The following is an 18,963-nucleotide window of genomic DNA, read 5'->3' as shown; positions in this document are numbered from 1 at the left end:
AATGTGTGCAAGTGGCTGAGACCAACCTTGAAGGACTGTTGTCAAAACGCAAGACTGCAGCGCTGGGAGGGGGAATAAATAACCATAGCAGAGGAGTGGAGGGAAAACCAAGGCAAGGGGGAGAGAATTCTTTGCCTGTCTGACCCAGACTGGCCTTGCAGGGTTGTAAGCAGGTCTCCTTCCAGAAACAGAGAGCGGGGAGAGAATCCCAAAACAGAGAGGCTTCCTTTACTCTGTGTCCAAGAGCTGCAGCCCAGGGATGAGGAGACTGAATGGAGAATGCATGAGAATTACTGGAAGCTCCTCCACGAGGTTCAGCTTTGGCTCCAAGCACCGTCTACAGTGCTGTTAGCAGGCCTTGGACATATTCTGCCATGGAGGTGCAGCTTCAGTCAGAGACCTTCAAACTCTTCCTGAAAGAAAATGCCAGACAGGGAGAAGGGGCAGGAGGGCAATGTGATCTTGTGGCTGACAGCCCTGGCTTCCAATCAGGGAAGGACTTTGCCAAGGCTTTCTCTGACCACATGCCTGGGGGAGGGCTCTCCCAGAGCTGTGCCTTGGCTTTCCTCTGTGATGACAAAATAAATTTGTCAGTCACAATGGATCTTTCCCCACCCTGGTGTTTTCCTTCTATGGTAAGGTGTCACTTTGAGCAGATACTTGCCTGTAAGTTTTTATTTTTAATGTCCAAATCGCTGAGGCATCATGAAGTGCTTTGGGGTTCCCATTCTGGTTTGGGGTGCTTCATATGGATTGTGCTTTGCCTGAGACTAGCCCAGAATCCCTTTAAGTCAGGGGTCGGCAAGGCTTACTGGGCATGGGCCAGATCACTCCCGCGGAGATCCTCCGTGGGCTGGGCTAGCGCAGTGTGATGCCGGAAATTGCTTCTGTGCATGCCCAGATGCCGAAAATCACGACCGTGCAGAAGCAATTTTCGGCATCTGGGCATGTGCAAAAGTGATTTCCGGCTTCACGGACATGCGCAGATGCGATTTCCAGCATTTGGGCATGTGCAGAAGCGATTTCCGGAGCCACGGAAGAGAGTCCTGGTGCTGTGCTGTGCTGGTTTAGTGCAGCGTGTGGGGACTCGCTGAGTGGGTGGCTCTGTTTGGGGGTAGCTCATGGGCCGGTTAAGCGACCCTCGTGGGCCGCTTCCAACCCATGGGCCTTAGGCTGCCGACCTCTGCTTTAAATCAACCAGTTTGGGATTCACAATCTTCTGCATTCCCTGCACACCTCCAGCGTCAGTTGTTTGCAATCAATTATTTGTCATCTTTCTGTGAGAAATTGGACCAAAGGACAACACACGGTTGGTTCCTTGAGTGCACATATGCAGCTATTGAAACAAGGGCCTTTTGACAAACCACCTTATGAGGCTCTCTGTCCTACATATTTGGACCCCGTCCGCCCCTCTTTTGGGGGATAGGCGACCAGCCTGGTTGTCTAACATGTGTTATAATGATTGCGGTTTCCCCAGGTGGCTGGGCTGTCAGCAAATCAATCAAGATGCAGTAGGTTATCAGCAGTGATCTGAGTAGATCAAAAAGGTTGGCTTTCAGGATCAAAGACTTAACCACCTTCAAACAAAACAAAACAAAATGTATGTCCACTGCACTCTTCTTCTGTGCTCAAGGGGAGGCATTAAGAATGCTGGCTCCTCCAGGAAGCCATGCTGGGTGTTACAGATTCTCCCTCGGAGTAATATGGGCTGGAGGGAAAGGGAACTGCCAGGTGTATCTCAAACTATAGAACTGCCATTGCAGTTGCAAGAAGAGTGCCACTTATCCTCTCTGATATTTCTAAAGCAGCACTGAATTATTACCAGGGAATATTATTTGAGGGAACTCAGCTCTCATGACCATATTTTTTGATCTGAAAAGAGGAAGGAAAGAAAAAAAGGGCCTCTGTTTATTTACGTGCTGTAAATCATTCAGGTGTATTTCACGAGGGACTGAAATTGAACAAACCAGCTACAAGCACAGACCCTGAGCAGAGGACTAAAGGCAAACAGCAGACTTCACCCCAAAGCATTTCACAGCACGGATTTAGTTCCTAAATGCGGGTGTCTAAAGGCAGAAGGAAGACTTTGCTTGAACCGCGGGCCTGGGAGCAGGCGTGATTCAACCCCATTTGTTTTCTATTCCAAAACAGAAAAGAAGAAAGGGAGGCATGCTGCCTTTTGCCCACTGAACACCCAGACCGTCCTCCTTCCTGTCAATGAGGCACCCAGGAAAGTATTCAGCCGGACAATGGAGCCTACGGGGACCAAGATGGCCTTGCTCAGCAACGTCCTGGCCGCCTATTCCTTTGTCACAGGTAGGCCACTCTGCACATGCTCAGGAGCACGTCTCAGCACTGCCCGCTCACCGGCGTTGTTGATGAGCCACAGCCGCTCCATCAGCCCGTTCCCGCGGAGCTCCCAGGCGGTGTGCACCAAGCGCTGCGGCCCGTTGTCCGAGGCCAGGTCGGAGGGGCAGGCCGTGCACGCAGAGCGCCAGGCAGGCAGCCTGTAGCTCACCTTCCAGCTGCTCCAGCAGCAGCGCCAAGCCGGGTGCCAGGCGCAGGGCCAGCAGGCATGCCAAGCTCCGGCTGAAGCCCCGCGACACACCCGTCACGATGCCCGTGGCACGACCCAGACCCGCCGGCCTCTCCATCCATGCCCATGCCGGGTTTACCACAGAGCGCGGGTGGCAAGGCTTCGGATTGGCTGCAGGAACTCCAAAGCTGTGCCAGCATTGCCGCCTGCCCAGAGCCGTCCGTGGCTTCCTGCAGCCAATCCAAAGCTGTGCCAGCGTCGCTGCCTGCCCAGAAGCCATGCCAGCATCGTGGAAGTCAGTCCCCGTGTGGCAAGGCGTCCTCAGCATGTGGGGACTGACCAAGCAGGCGGCAGGGTCTGCGGGCCAGATTTAGGAGCCGGGGGGGGGGCCACATCCGGTCCCCAGACCTTAGTTTGCCGAACCCTGTGTTTACTGGATGTTTCGTGAGGCTGTACCAGGGTATTTGAAGATCACATTTCAAGGCTGCATTATTATTATTATTATTATTATTATTATTATTATTAAAACTTTTTGATTTGTTTTTGTCAACCGGAGAACCAAAGGAGTCCAGAAAAGGGAGTGTTGTGTGTATTTTATGTGGTTTCTGATGCCCTGCTAGCTCATTGTGTTTTGTACACACTTCTGCTTCACCAAAAGAGAGGACAGAAGAGGACTCACACTTGCATAGAACTTGCATGGTGCTAATTGATATGTATATATGCAAATTTTAAAGTAATCGTGATTTAAATTTCACATAAAACAAGTCAGCCAGTTTCCCACCACATCACCCCAATCTTGTCTATTAAATCGGACCCCACCTTATATCATCCCCAGCAATTCTTCCATTAGTTTATCACCCAGCGTCCAAAATAAATTCCCCTTCAATTAATTATCCCCATTCATCATCAGCCACATATCATTAATATCGTCTCACATGAAAGGAATGAGAAGTAAAAAGGGTGGTGGAGATTCTCCCTATTAGACAAAGGAGCCAGCAGGTAATCTGTTATACCTTTACTGATTTTTTTCAAAAATATTTAAGCAGAAACCGCAAGCCAGTAGCTGAGCTTCAACCTCAGATGTACCAGGGCGGGTGTGTGTGTGTGTGTGTGTGGCGACACCTCGACACCTCTGTGCCATAGCAATATTTCTGAATTAGGATTGGTGGAGTGTTGGGCAGAGAAGGATTTTTAACAGCTTGGGCTGGTTCAGCAGTTGGAAGAAGAGAGACCTGCTGCTGTGCTGCCTCCTCTGTTCTGATCCCCTCCTTCTTGAAGCGGGTTTACCCTGGAAGCTGCTGCAGGATATGGTCACAAAGGTGCTCCCTGGCCCACCTGGGGGGAACCATGTTGCTGCTCCTTGCTTCCTGGGCCCCCTTGAGGGCGTTAATGCTGATATAGGAAACTTTAGATGGCTTGGGGCCCATGCTTCCAATAGAGGGCCTCTTCCAGGATTAGCCAACTGGGCTCTGAGAGGGGCAGAGGGACCCCCTTTGCTGTCCTGCTGGAAGATGGCCCTTTCTTACGACCAGGGAGCCACCTTACTGGGCTTACGATGCCAGGCCAAACCCATCGATTTACCAAGGCCCTGGGTGGCAGTGGCAGAGAAAGTGCCTGGAGGCTGGGCTTGATCACGCTACTCTATTTTGCCGTGTTATTTCAGTAGTAGCAGCGATTTATTAATGTGCTCTTATTTGAAGTCCGTCCCTTTATGAACTTCAAAGTGGCAAATACTTCTTTTTCATTCTTAAGATTAAAGACCTCCTCACTGAGGAGCCAACTCTCTGTCCTGTAATTTAGAGAATTAATGATACAGGTATATTTACTCAGCTCAAGAAAACTTGGCTTCTCTTCAACTGAAGTGTGAAAATGAAGTAATTGATGGAATGTCAACATTTTGAATAAATGTTTCCTCTGGTTACAACATTTATCTTTCATCTGCCCTTGTGTTGTGCTCCTTGCATGATATCTTTCAGTTCCTTTCCCCATATAATTATTCCTTTGCAACTTGGGAATTATGGGTTTCATACCTATGTTTAAATTTGCTAGGACTGGAATTTGCTAGGGATGAGTAGATTGCCCCATTTTATTCCATTATTCTGTTGCTTTTCTGTTTTTTATTGGGTTCTACCCCACTGCCAAGGAGAAAACAAAGTGTTGTTTCTATGAAAGGAGGAAATGCCTATTCCTTCGGCTTTTTAAAAACACCAGTGCCACAGCAAGGAGCCTTTTAACTTCTAGGCTTCAAGTTAGTACAGTATTCTTTCAGTATATAAATAGGTTGCACAGTGTGTGAGGATTCTATCTTTTAAAACTAAGACTGTCCCTATCGTTCCACTCTTTTTTAAACAAAAACAATAACTTTTTCCCCAAGGTATGGGTAAAAATAGAAAGCAGCCTGCCACCCCCGTCGCCATGAATGGCACAAGATTCCAGGGGATCCGGGCGCTTCTCCAGAGTTCATGTTTCCTTTGGGAATGAGGCACAGCAGAAACTGTGGCGTCTTTAGGATATATGGTTTATAGACACATGTACACAATGTGAGCTAATGCTGGAGGGGTTTCCAGCATTAGCATCCCCAAAGGGTCTTGTTTCTCTCATAGCCCCAGCTTTGGATTCATACAGATCTCAAGCATTGCTCTGACTCTCCTGCTTACTGCTGTGTTTGCCCATCATATCATTACTCCTCTTCCTTACACCAAGCTTCTAGATCACATTTCTTCTCGCTTTCTACTCTGGCTTTATCTTTGGAGGAAGGAGCCTCACCCTTTTGCCATCTCAAACAGAGTCCTTTTGATCCATTGTTCTCTTAATGGCCATGATCCCTGACCACTGGTCCTGTTAGCTAGGGATGATGGGAGTTGTAGTCCCGAAACATCTGGAGGGCTGAGTTTGCCTATGCCTGAGGTAGGATAGAGATACCTTGCCTAGTAACCTTTGATAGCCTTGCCCTTGATGAATCTTGTCTAATCTTCTTTCAAGCCATACAAGTTGCAGGCATCACTGCCCCAGAGCCAGTTCCATCGTGGAACCATGAGCTTTCCTGTATCTGCCAACATTCCACTTTATTGGATGCCCACAAATTCCGGGAGGAAAACTTCTCTACCCACCTTCTCCACAATAGACATGATTTTATAAACTTCTTTCAAGTCACTTCATACTCACTTTCCCCCTAAATTAAAAGACCCAGCCTGGGGTTGGTGGAAGAACTGTGCCTGGATTGACAGGTGACAGTTTTGAGGCAGCTCAGGATCTAGCGGATCCTAGGTTAGCTTGGTCCCTCCCCCATGTGGGTGCTTCTGCAGTGCTTAGCTCATGGGGCTCCCTTCAGTCAACCTTCCTCCAGCTGCGATGGGGATCTGTGCTCTTGGATGCTGGCCCTGCATGGTGGGCAGGGGGCAGCTTTTGGCTGCATGATTGGGGGTGTGGGTGTCTCGGGTCGCAGCCTCACTTTGTCCCTCAAGTAATCTGGTGCAGAGGGAAGCCGATAGTATGGGTTTGGTACCTCTGTCCTATGTCCTGCCCACAGCAGTAGGTCTGCCATAGCGGCCGGGGTTGTTTGAAGCTCAGCACACATTCAGTATAACCTCTGTGGATGGTGCCATTTTATGACCTCGCCTCCATTATCATTCATATTTAAATCATTATTGTAATTATTGCTAAAATGCTTTTCTGATATGCTCACCACTGTTTCTTTCAGTGGAAGAATTATAGCATTATAACATCACACCGCACTGCTATAATTCATTATATGAGCATTGCTATAACACTCTAGTCCAGTCACAATATAACAATGACTGAATGACAGCATCACCTGGAGTCCCATAAAAAGGGGGGAATGCAGTGTAGCAAATCCAAAATTGTATTCCTAGCGTTGGAGGCCCCCAAATGAGATGCATTCGTGTACAACTTTGGCCTGGAAGCACTCCTTAAGGAATTACTTTCCCCAAACACATTAGATATTTTAGTTGCATGTCTCGCTTTAATATCTCACCTCAGTGTGTCACCATCTAACTAGATCACTGCCTTCTCTAATGACTTACTCCTTTGACTTTCTCCTCGTTCTCTTTATCCTGCATCTCGAAGGTCCAGGCGTGTGTTCAGTCCCCCACCGCATCTCCCACAACAGATTGTGTCTCAACTAGATCTCCTCATCTACATTTTCTTAATATGAGCCTCACATCCCTTTCCTCCCCCCACCCCACCCCACCCTACTCTGAGGCTCAAACGTATCTCTGTCCCCTTGTTTGGTAGAAAGCCAAAGGATTACAAAGCTGTTTAGAATTCACGTTTTCTTTGTTGGGCATTTCATTTTATCTCTCTGCACCCTTTAAAAAACATTTCCTCTTCTACATTTCAGAAAATCCTGAGCGAGCTGCTTTGTATTTTGTGTCTGGCATTTGTGCAGGCCTTCTCCTGACCTTGCTGGTTTTAGTACTCCGAATCTCCTGTCAAACTGATTGCAAACCATTGCAAACCAAAAAGCCATCGCGGGACAGTGACACCGATGGCAGTGACAGCGACGATGACTCAGACACTGCGTCTGACCTGTCTGCTCGACGGCACCGCAGGTTTGAAAGAACGCTGAATATGAACGTTTTCACCTCGGCTGAGGAGCTAGAGCGAGCTCAAAGGCTGGAAGAAAGGGAGCGCATCATACGAGAGATTTGGATGAATGGGCAGCCAGATATCCCAGGGACCAGGAGCCTAAACCGTTACTACTAACAGCTGGCCACGGCTACCACCTGGTCCAGCAGTCACAGCATCCTCTAAACCTGTTGCTACTCAGGGAAGAGGGGAAACTCAAGAGTTCCCAAGGCAAGCTAACCTTAAGCTTTGCCTCCATTTTCCCCAGGCAAATTGCCATCAGGGTTTTGCTCACAGACATCTATTGCTGTTGCTGGTTTTTTTTGGAGCAGAGGGGACATACCAGACAAAAAACTCACTTTATATTGATTTGAAAGCATCTATATCATGGATTTTTTTTACCACATACCTGGCAAGGATGAGAGTTGCTTGTATATTGTTTTAACAATCAGGATCCTACTAGAGGCAGGGCTGTAGCTAGGGGGTGGTGGGGTGGGCATCCGCCAGAGGCACAGGCAATTGGGGGGCACAAAATCGTCTGAAAAATATGTCCATAAATATAAATATCGATTATTGCCTCATAAGAAATGGTTTTAAATAGAGGGTGAATTGAATGGGGGGGGGGTCGGGTTGGAAGAGAGGAGGGAAGAAGAGCTAATTTGTCCATGGCTGGGGGTGCAATTTGGATGGTTCTGCCAGGGGCGCAAGATCACCTGGCTATGATTCTGCCTAGAGGTGATTAAAATACAGTGTTGGTGAAGAGGGAACAGAAGCAATAAGTCATGATAAGGTTTGCAACATTGGGAAATTGTGGAATTAACCCATGTACAAAAAACCAAACCTTCAGAACTGAGTATTCTCACACTATGAAACTATCTTGGTGCTTGGGTGCTCAATATTCTGTCTTGTTATTTAAGGCTGTTTCAAATCTTGCTTCAATGGCAGCAATTTTTTAAAAAACTGTTATCTCAGGGATAAAATCCTTCTCCCAATACAAGTTCCCCCATCCTTTCCCCCCATCCAATATTTTTCCCATGGGGGCTTGTTATTGCAGAAGTTGTCAGTGGTGAGTAAACTGTTAAAAACCTCAAAGGTTAAAAGGTTTTGTGAGTGTTTGTGAGAGTGTGCGCGTGCATACACACACACACACACACACTGCTGTGCAGTGCCTTACTGATACTAAACTGTAGTTTTCTTATTAGCAGTTATGCATAAATATTTCACATACAGTATTATATTCCCCCTTTCCCACCAAAAATAGTTTTTTTCACAGTTGCATTGCAGGAATACAACGGGAGCAAGAGTGGCTTAAAAAAACCACACAAGGATGAATTTACTTGCTTCAGTTTTTTTTTTAAAAATATCAATCTTCTGTTTCAGGTAAATGCACTAGAACATAAATGATTTTTGTACAGATTCCCCAAAACTGCAGACCTTCCAACATTCCTTAGATGAAAATAGGGACATTTCTCCCTCCCTCCCATTTTTGCTCTCCTCCAGAGCATTTCCTGTCCGAAGTAAGGCGAGTGCTGTCACCCCTAAGCCAACAGGGCACAGCGCACCTCCAGCACCCTGAGAAAACCCCTTAATCTTGATTTTGTTTTGTTTTATTCTTTGCTAGATTTACAACAAGAAAAGCACACACAAAAACTACATTTTACAAGGGAGCAAGGCTAGACATGGATGAACTAAACATTAAAAAAAAAAAAAAAACCAAGACGCTTTGCCACCCAGGGTGGCCCTGCCCTCTGCCTGCCCCTCAGAGCCAGGGCATTGTGTGGGGCTGGGCCCCTCTGCTGGTGGCGGCATCCTCTCCTCCTCTTCCTCACTACAAGCTGCCCAAGGGTGGAGAGGCCATGGGGTGCTCCCTTGCAGCCCCCGTCACTCAGGACAAGCGCCGGCTCCTCCTCCTCCCCCAGCTCAGCAGCAGCCCTGGGGGGGGGGGGGAATAGGGACATTCTGGGATCAAATCAGGAGCCGGGTTTTGTAATTCCAGGATGGTCCCTGGAAAATCGAGGCCCTTGAAGGGTATAAAGTTGCTGCAACTGAGAAAACAGCTGTTTCATCCTGTTCATCTGGCCTTAGGGTCTGAACACAACCAAAATCTTCCTCGGTGGCCCAAGCATTCCCAGAAGGAACAGCCCAAGCTTTCAGCAGGATCGGAGCGGGCCTGATCCTGTAAACATGAACTAGGCTCCTTGCTTTTATAACCGGTTCAAGTCATTTCTGCTGGAAGTTGTTGGCTGGTTTGCACACACGGATCCCTGATGTGAAACTGCTCAGTGGCCTTAGATATATTAAAGGTGATAAAATGTTTTCTGTGTTTCTTATGTCTACCAGGCATTAATAGCCTGACAAGAATTCCAAGGAGTTAATAAGGCTTCCTTTCCTTCTTCCCGAACCTACAGTGCTGCTAGTTAACTCTTCTGCTGCACACAAATAAATTTGTACAAAACAAAAACAAAGCCATTTAACACGGTCCTTGGCATGTGAAGTGTATGTCAAGGGGCTGACATTTTCCCTCAGTCCTTCAGATAGATGTTCAGCCCTTTCTAAACTTTAAGTTAACTATTTCTATAAGTCTGTTCTGCTAGTACTCTTCCTGTAGGTCTAGACAGCTATGTCTCTCTGTCTTTGTGCCCTTAGATCACGAACTACCCATGCATTTTTGTCTCTGCTCCTGCTGACGCTTTTTCGTATGCAGCCTCCGCAGCATCTGGTAACTGCGGAGTCAAACAGGCCTTCGGCCATCTTACTTTTGTAGTTAAAAGCCTATGCAACTAAAATGTCACTCAGCAGTGGTGACTGGTGTCCATCTGGACGGGAAGAACTGAGGGCAGAGAGCAAGACAGCCAGTGGTAGGGGGAGCTGGCCATCTTTTGGTACTCCTCTTCCTCCCTTCCAAGGACACGAAGAAAACGTAAGCACCTCAGTCCAAGACCTTAACAACTACCGGAACAGTATTATCTTAAAGTAGACTGGTTCATGTAAACGGCTGTCCTTGCTTGCTGCCTCTGCCGATTTCTAAACTGGAGATAAAATCTGTGACTGACCTGCCTCTCAGCTCCAGTGTGGCGGGGAGAAGAACCCAGGGTCCAACCAGGAGATGAGTTGCCATGGATCGATGACCATGAAGGAAAAACGGAAATTAAATTGTAGAAGATGACGCTAAAATACATTTAGGATTATTTGTTTCTTCGTGTCTACGGGGCATCCAGATTTTGTGAAATTTCCTGGAATCAAATGGCAGCCGCATTAGAGCACATTTCACAAGCCATATTTTGAACTTAGTTAGGACTGTCCGGGGGCTCTTCCAGAGTAGAGAGTCCAGGCCTGGGTGATGGATTATTTTTCTCCTGGAAACCTGCTAATGTTCTTTTGCTAAGAATGGTCTCTTAGGTTCTCTTTCTAGGTTCCCTGCTGAACAAGTAGGGCTGCTAGTATTCCTGTTTTCTTACTTCAATTAAATATATTTCAGCGAATTCTTGTCCCATATTCCCATGACTCATGAAATACAGCTTTAAAAAACAACAACTTGCTTTGCTATACATTTACCTCCCCACAAAGGGCTCACCCAGACTTCACTTGTGGCACTGCTTCCCCCTGGGAAAACCTGCTATTTCCTGCTGAATTGGAGCAAACAACAATCAGATTTTCTGCGCATTGTCGTTTGCTCCGATTCCATGCTAAAGAGCAGGTTTTCCTGGGGAAAGCAGTGTGGCAAATGGGAAACCACTGGGACCTGCTCTTTCTAGGCACGGGTCAAGTGGAAAGTGGACGAGCCCAAAGTCTTTTTCTTCTCCCTTTCAGTGCTAAACAATGTTTTTATTTTCATGTATTAAAAAAGTGGTTTTCTCTATCTTTCTCTCCCCAGTGTTTTAAATGTTTTTCTTCTCCCTCTCTCAGAAAGTGGGAAATTGCTCCTTAAAAAAAAAAGTTTTTAAAATTAAGTTTGACATTTTAATCAACATAATCTATCAACATATATCACACAAAGCAATAAACATGCATCCCCTCCCCCCCCCCGGGACTTCCCTCAACCTCCCCTTTTGGATCTTTTAAAAATATTTTCTCATTCTGCATATTTTAAAATATCTTAATATCATTCTCCTTTGCCTAAATGCTCTATTTTTTCCAAATTTTATACCAAACCATTAAAATCCCATATTCTACCTATTTGTTTTCAAATCATTCTTCTACATCTTTCACATTCTATTTTACTCAAACCCTGCTGTCAGGGCTGGCTCCGGGTCCCAGCTCACCAAGGACCAACGCTAGCCGGTAGTACAGTATCAAAGTCTTTATTGAAGAATAGTCTCCATTTACAAGTCTCAGCGTCCCAGCTCTACGTCTGAGCTTTAGACCGGCGAAGCTCTATCTGGATCTCCGCCCCCTGTGCACCAGCTTAAAACTCTAATCTTACTCCACCTCCTCCTTCTCTCTCTCTTCCTCTGGGTCTTACTACCCCCCGGGGTCTCTTCCCTCCTGGACTCTTCTGACGCAGAGCTGGACCCCTCTGACTCCTCCCCCTCTCTTCGGCGTGCTTTAGGACCTGGCTCCCTACCCGGGCTGCCCACCTTGCCGCCCTCCTGTACATTTGAACTTGGCGCGCGCGCGCGTTTAACTTTCCTGATGACCGTTTCCTCGCTCCCTGACGAGGGTGTGGCCACTCCTGCTTCACGCTCTCCCTCTGCCTGCGCGCTCCCTGATCCCGATGCCTTGGACTCCTCCCCCCTACTGCACTCTGGAGGGGAAGCTGGTCCGGATTTCCAGCTGTTACTCTCTGAGTCCCCTCTGGCCCCTTCTTCCCGAGGTGCCCCCCTTGCCCTGACCATGGGGGCCCCTTTCTGTGAATCCTCCGAATCACTGGAGAGACTCAGAGACCTCGGACTACTGTCGCCGCTGACATTTCCTTCCGACTCCTCCCCCTCGCTCTCCGTTTCTTCCCTCTCCTGTGACTCTGCTCCTGAACCCCTGACATCCATCCCCCCCTCGAAGCCCCCCCTTCCCCCCTCCCCTTCCTCCGGCGGGGGTGCTGGGTGCTCCGTCGTTGTGGGGGTGAATGGTGGATACAGTTCGTCCCCCGTGGCGTGCATCCAGTTAGAGAAATCCGGCTCGTCCTCCATGTCTTCGCCGACCTCGTTCTCCTCTGCTTCCATCTCCGTGCCGCCATGCTCGAACCCAACGTCCTCCCCCATCACGTCCATGTCCCTCTCACCCTCGTTCCCCTCTGGGTCCGTTCCCTGCCAAGGGCCCCTCAGCCACCTCTCCTCTCCTCGATTGTCCCACCAAAACGAGCGGTCTGAGGCAAACCCCGAGGGCGAGCCCTCCGGTGAACGTGTTTCTAATGCTGGTTCTTCGTCCGATGTGAATCCCTGGAACGTGCTGGTAGAAAGCGTGGGTGTGAAAAGCCAGTCGTCGAAATACTCGGCTGGCATGGGCCTGTGTGGGAACAAGGCATGAAACTCCTCTTTGAGGAGAGGCTCGTCCAGGGCATAGTCCGGCACCCAACTGTTGGCGCTGGCCGGGGTACCTTCCCTTGCGAGAAAATATTCTACTCCCTCCTCCCCCCATCTCGAGTCCAAAATCTCTGTGACCTGGTTGATGGGTTCTCTTCTTGGCGACTCCCTCCTTGGGGGGATCTCCTTATACTGGTCTGGTGCCGTGCCCTGCGCCTGAAATCGGTGCGGTGCTTTGTAGGGCGTGAGCACCGACCTATGGAATACTGGGTGCATTCTGGATCCTTCCGGAAGTGTCAACCGGAAGGCCACCGGATTGATCTGTGCTTCAACTCGGTAAGGTCCTAGTTGCTTATGTCCGAGTTTCTTCTTAGCTAAGGATCTGGTCGGCACTGCGTGGGCCGCTAACCACACCCAGTCTCCCACCTGTATGTCTTCACCAACCCTCCTGTGCTTGTCAGCCTGCAGTTTGTATGCGTGCTTTGCAAGCTCTAACTGCCTCCTAAGCTGATCGTGGACTTCCTGCCATTCCGCCGCCAAGACTTCCGCTGCCTGTGGCTCCCCCTCCCCTAGGTTCTCTAATCCCGGGAAGGTTCTGGGATGCCTCCCGTTGTTGGCGAAGAACGGCGTCACCCCTGTGGACACGTGCTTCGTGTTGTTGTAAGCGAACTCAGCGAGTGGCAGGTAGTCCACCCATGTCGTCGGCTGTTGATTTGCATAGCATCTCAGGTACTGCTGCATGATGGCGTTGACGCGCTCCGCTTGTCCGTTGGTCTGCGGGTGTCTCGCCGACGCTAGGTTGATCTTGACGTTCAGGAAACCCATCAGCTTCTGCCAGAAGCTCGAAATGAACTGGCGCCCCCTGTCGGACAAGATAGACCGTGGCAGTCCGTGCACCCTGAAGACGTGGTCTATGAACAGTTTGGCGGTCTGTTCTGCTGTGGCCACCTTCGCGCACGGAATGAAGTGGGCCATTTTAGTGAACATGTCCACCACCACTAGCACTGCCGTTTTACCCCTCGAGCTGGGTAAATCCGTGACAAAGTCTAGTGCCACCCTCTCCCACGGTTCGCTCGGGGTCTGCAGCGGTTCGAGCAGTCCTGCCGGAGGTTTGTGCACTGACTTGGCCCTTTGGCAGGTGTCACACCTCGAGACGTACTCCGCGACTTCCCCCCTCATCTTGGGCCACCAGAAATCTCTGGCAACGAGTTCCGCCGTCTTCTCCTTGCCGAAGTGCCCGGCGGTTGGCGCGTCGTGCAACTGCTGCAGTACTTTCGCGCGGAGCTCATCTCCCGGTACATAGAGTGCTCCTCTGCGGATGAGCAATCCGTCCCTTATTTGGAACTCGTCGTTTTTCACCGTGCCCTTGCGCACCTCCTCCATCTTGGCTAGAGCGAAGGAGTCCTCCTGCAGTGCTCGACGGACCGCCTCCAGGTCCACAGTTGCGGAAGCGCACGCCCACGCTTTCTGGGCGAAAATGTGCTTGGCCGCTGCTGGCGCCGCTTCTTCGAGGTATTGCGGCTTTCTGGACAGTGCATCTGCCATGATGTTGTTGTCGCCTGGGATGTATTCTATCCTGAAGTCGAAATCCGCAAAGAACTCCGCCCATCTGATGTGCCGTTGGTTCAGGAACCTTGCCGTGCGCCAGTACTCCAAGTTCTTATGATCCGTGCGAACCTGCACTGTGTGTTTGGCCCCGATGAGGAAGTGCCGCCACGCCTTGAATGCTGCGTGAATGGCCAGCAACTCCCTGTCCCAGATGGTGTAGTTCTGCTCCGACTTGCTGAGCTTCCTAGAGTAGAAGGCACACGGTCTCCAGTCCCCATGCGGGTCCTCCTGCAACAGTACGGCGCCCACGGCTCTGTCTGAGGCGTCCGTCTCAACCCTCAGCGGTTTGCTGGGATTCACATGCAGTAGCTGCCCTTCGGACGAGAAGAGACGCTTGAGGTTCTGGAAGGACTGCTCCGCTTGCTCCGTCCAGATGAACTTCTTCTTCTTGGAGCTGAGCGTGTCGGTAATGGCCGCTGTCTGCATCGCGAACCCCTTGATGAATTTGCGGTAAAAGTTGGCGAACCCCACAAACCGCTGGACCTCCTTCCGATTGCGCGGGCTCTTCCAATCCAACACCGCGCGAACCTTGGCGCTGTCCATGGCGAGCCCCTTGTCCGACAGCTTGTAGCCCAGGAAATCCACCTCCTTCCTGTCGAACTGGCACTTCTCCAGCTTTGCGTATAGCCGATGCTCCTGCAGTCGCTGCAGAACCTCCTTGACGTCCCCCTCGTGGGTCTCCTCAGATTCTGAGAATATCAGGATGTCATCCAAGAAGCAGACGCATTTCTTGTAGAGAAGACCCGCCAGGACGTGATGCATGAACGCTTGAAAACAGTGGGCGCCATTTTGTAAACCGAAGGGCATAACTCTATATTCATATGTGCCCAGGGGCGTGAACATGGCAGTCTTCCACTCGTCCCCCTCCCGTATGCGGATCAGGTTGTACGCCCCTCTCAGATCCAACTTTGTAAAAACACGTCCTTTCCTCACCGTTGCCAGCAGGTCATCTATTTTGGGCATTGGAAAGGCTGTGGGCTTGGTCTTTGAATTTAAGAGCCTGAAATCCACTACAAGTCTTTTTTGGGGCGTGTCCTTTTTCTTCACAAAGAATACAGGACTGCCCCCCGCTGCTTTCGACTCCCGGATGAAACCGCGCTTTAAGTTGAGGTCTATGAACTCCTTGAGCTCCTGCAGCTCGTCTTCAGACATGGAATACAGTTTCCCGGCTGGCAGCGTCGCCCCTGGCAGGAGGTCAATCTGGCAGTCATAGGGCCTGTGGGGAGGCAGCTTGTCTGCTTCTTTCTCGCAGAAAACCTCCAAAAACGCTGCGTATTTGCGTGGTACTGCTTGCAGCGTGCTCAATTGTAGCTGCGTGTCTTCCCCTCCTTCTTCTTGGCTATGAAGAATGCAATGTTCCGCGCAATAGGAGGAACCGAAGGTCAATTGGCGTTGGTACCACGCCAATGCTGGACTGTGCCTGTGCAGCCAACTCATGCCCAAGACTACCGGCGTGCCTGACAGTTTGGTGACGTTGAAGCTGATGACCTCTTGGTGATTTCCAATCCGCATCACCATTGGTTGCGTTTGTTGCACCACCTGCCCCCCTAGCAAGTCCCTGCCATCCACTGTGACAACCTTCAGGGGCAGTGTGGCTGGCAGCAGTGGTATATTGTGCTGCTGAATAAAATCCAGTCCTATAAAGTCGGCGTTGCTGCCGGAGTCAATGGTGATCGGCACTTCCAGAGTGCTTCCGTTGGGCAGTTGGAGAGACGCTGTAAGCTGCACCACTGGTTTGGGTGGGAGGGGGTCCGTGGGCTGCAAAATCTCTGGGGATTGTTTCATTGATTTGTCTGGCTGGACCCCAGTACCTCTTCCTCCAGCCAGACTCTGTCGTTTCCCTGCTGCGTTGCTTCTGTCACTGTTGCCGATGCTGCAGTGTGCTTGTGGAGCCTCTGGGGACACTCTTTCGCCATGTGTTGAGCACTGTCGCAGATGTAGCACTTCCTGTTCCCTCTAGGAGGCTTCGTCTTGACTGCTCCCGGCGTCAGGGCTCTGGTAGCTGACTGAGCCCTGGCACCTCCGAGCTCCATCGGTTCCTCTCCCCCTCCCTGCGAGGGCGTGGACTGCGCACGCGCTGCTTCTTTGGGATAGAAGGGAGGTGCTCTGGCTGGTGCCCTTCCCCAACGTCCTTCTTCTCTGTTGCAAGGACGTTCCTCCAGATGCACCCCGATCTCCAGAGCCCTCTGGACCACTTCCTGGGTGCTCCTTGGCCTCTCCCCCCTTCCAATCTCGGCTTTTACTTCTGTATTCAAGCCCTCCCAAAAGAGATCTCTCACTGGCGCAGAAGCTTTGTCCCATCCCAGTGCATGAACCAGTCCGAAGAAACGCGTATGGTACTGACGCACGCTGGCTTTGCCTTGCTTAAGTCCATGTATGTCTCTCCTGGCAATATCAACGTCTATCTTTGATAAAAAACACGAGTCCATAGCTTTAATGAAAGCCTTCGCGTCTTGGAGCGCCGGATCATTGTCCCTCCATAAATTTCTCAGCCACGTTTTGGCTTCACCATGCAAATGGGATAGGATAAACCCCACTTTCTCTCTTTCATCTCTAAAGTCTTTGTCAAGCAGATCCAGCGCAAACAACAGGTCTGCTCTAAAGTTGGGGTACTGCTGTAAACTCCCGTCAAAATGGGATACAAGGCTGCCTCCCCTCTTTCCCAATCCAATGCCCTCTGCTTTGGATCCAGGTGGCCCCTGTTTGGAAATCACGTCCAATCTTACTTGGAGATCCCGGTAGGCGCTACTCATTTCCTCCTCTCTTTTTCTGGATGCAATTACCTCCGTGCTGAGTCGTGTCACAGCTTCTTGCAGGGCTGATATCTGCTCTTCCGTCGTCATCTTGCCTGAGTTTTGTGAGCTCTGGAAGCACCCCTCCTCTGCCCTCGCTGCGTCAACTCACGTGGCGAGGTTCTTGGTGCCAAAACTTTAAAATTGGAGATAGAGCTTACTGTCAGAGCTGGCTCCGGGTCCCAGCTCACCAAGGACCAACGCTAGCCGGTAGTACAGTATCAAAGTCTTTATTGAAGAATAGTCTCCATTTACAAGTCTCAGCGTCCCAGCTCTACGTCTGAGCTTTAGACCGGCGAAGCTCTATCTGGATCTCCGCCCCCTGTGCACCAGCTTAAAACTCTAATCTTACTCCACCTCCTCCTTCTCTCTCTCTTCCTCTGGGTCTTACTACCCCCCGGGGTCTCTTCCCTCCTGGACTCTTCTGACGCAGAGCTGGACCCCTCTGACTCCTCCCCCTCTCTTCGGCGTGCTTTAGGACCTGGCTCCCTACCCGGGCTGCCCACCTTGCCGCCCTCCTGTACATTTGAACTTGGCGCGCGCGCGCGTTTAACTTTCCTGATGACCGTTTCCTCGCTCCCTGACGAGGGTGTGGCCACTCCTGCTTCACGCTCTCCCTCTGCCTGCGCGCTCCCTGATCCCGATGCCTTGGACTCCTCCCCCCTACTGCACTCTGGAGGGGAAGCTGGTCCGGATTTCCAGCTGTTACTCTCTGAGTCCCCTCTGGCCCCTTCTTCCCGAGGTGCCCCCCTTGCCCTGACCATGGGGGCCCCTTTCTGTGAATCCTCCGAATCACTGGAGAGACTCAGAGACCTCGGACTACTGTCGCCGCTGACATTTCCTTCCGACTCCTCCCCCTCGCTCTCCGTTTCTTCCCTCTCCTGTGACTCTGCTCCTGAACCCCTGACACCTGCTAATGAGCCTTTTTTAAAAAACAATATTTCTGCATATACAGTGGTACCTCGGGTTACATACGCTTCAGGTTACAGATGCTTCAGGTTACAGACTCTGCTAACGCAGAAATAGTACCTCGGGTTAAGAACTTTGCTTCAGGATGAGAACAGAAATCGTGCTCCGGCGGTGTGGCAGCAGCGGGAGGCCCCATTAGTTAAAGTGGTGCTTCAGGTTAAGAACAGTTTCAGGTTAAGAACGGACCTCTGGAACGAATTAAGTTCTTAACCTGAGGTACCACTTTATAATGTGAAAGTATTCCAGTCTTTTTAAAATTCTCTATTATCTTTATCTCTTAATTTAGCTGTAATTTTCACCATTTCTGTGTATTCCATCAATCTAAGTTGCCAGTCTTCTTTCGTTGGCATCTTGTTGTTCTTCCATCTTTGGGCTGAAAGGATCCTGGCAGCTGTTGTGGCATACACAAATAAATCCTTGAATTCTTTTGGTATTTCTTGTTCTGTAATGCCTAATAAGAAAGCTTCTTTTTTTTTGTATTAAATGTTATTTTAAACATCTTTTTCTTTTCATTATAAATCTCTTCCCAATAACTTTTAATTATTCTACAATTCCACCACATGTGGTAAAACATCCCTTCTTTCTCTTTTGCACTTCCTGCATATACTGGAAATTGTTTTGTACATTTTGGTTAATTTAACTGGAGTCATGTACCATCAATACATCCTTTTCATATAATTCTCTTCCAAAATTACACAATCCATAAATCTTAAATCAATTTTCCTTAATTTCCCCCACTTTTTCATTTGTATATTATGCCCCATATCTTGTGCCCACTTAATCATTCAGATCTAACTTCTTCATCTTTAGTTTCCCACTCTAACAGCAGACTATACATCTTCTTCATCGTTTTATATTATCATCTACAATTTCTCTTTGAAATCTAGACAGAGTATAACTAAATCCTTTCTTTTTGTCTTCTTTAAACGCCTCATTTTCTTGAAAATATTGTAACGAATCATTTATATGCTCTCTAATATCCTTAAAATCTTTCAACTTTCATTTCCCTTCC

At 49.4% G+C, this 18,963-nt stretch overlaps 1 protein-coding gene and 1 long non-coding RNA gene across 3 annotated transcripts in view; one reads left to right on the top strand and one right to left on the bottom strand.

Annotated features, from left to right (window-relative positions):
- EVA1A (eva-1 homolog A, regulator of programmed cell death) overlaps window positions 1-8,215 on the top strand; it is a 22,607-nt gene extending 14,392 nt beyond the window's left edge. The window contains exons 2-3 of one of the 2 annotated variants that reach the window (XM_083435644.1): window positions 2,152-2,316; window positions 6,897-8,215. In XM_083435644.1, coding sequence (XP_083291770.1) covers window positions 2,152-2,316; window positions 6,897-7,261 — 530 coding nt within the window. In that variant the 3' untranslated portion in view covers window positions 7,262-8,215. The remainder of the gene's footprint in view (window positions 1-2,151; window positions 2,317-6,896) is intronic. The other variant, XM_083435645.1, reaches the window with a different exon arrangement.
- LOC310675325 lies at window positions 7,533-18,963 on the bottom strand. Its single transcript, XR_014510049.1, has 3 exons — window positions 17,893-18,963; window positions 10,177-11,351; window positions 7,533-7,661 (listed from the first exon to the last, which is right to left on the bottom strand). It is a non-coding gene; the product is annotated as an uncharacterized lncRNA (long non-coding RNA).

This window comes from Podarcis tiliguerta (genome assembly GCF_965153285.1).
Source record: "Podarcis tiliguerta genome assembly, chromosome: 3".
Lineage (NCBI taxonomy): Eukaryota > Metazoa > Chordata > Lepidosauria > Squamata > Lacertidae > Podarcis > Podarcis tiliguerta.
Note: the sequence above shows the minus strand (reverse complement) of the source record. Positions and strands in the feature narration are given on the sequence as shown.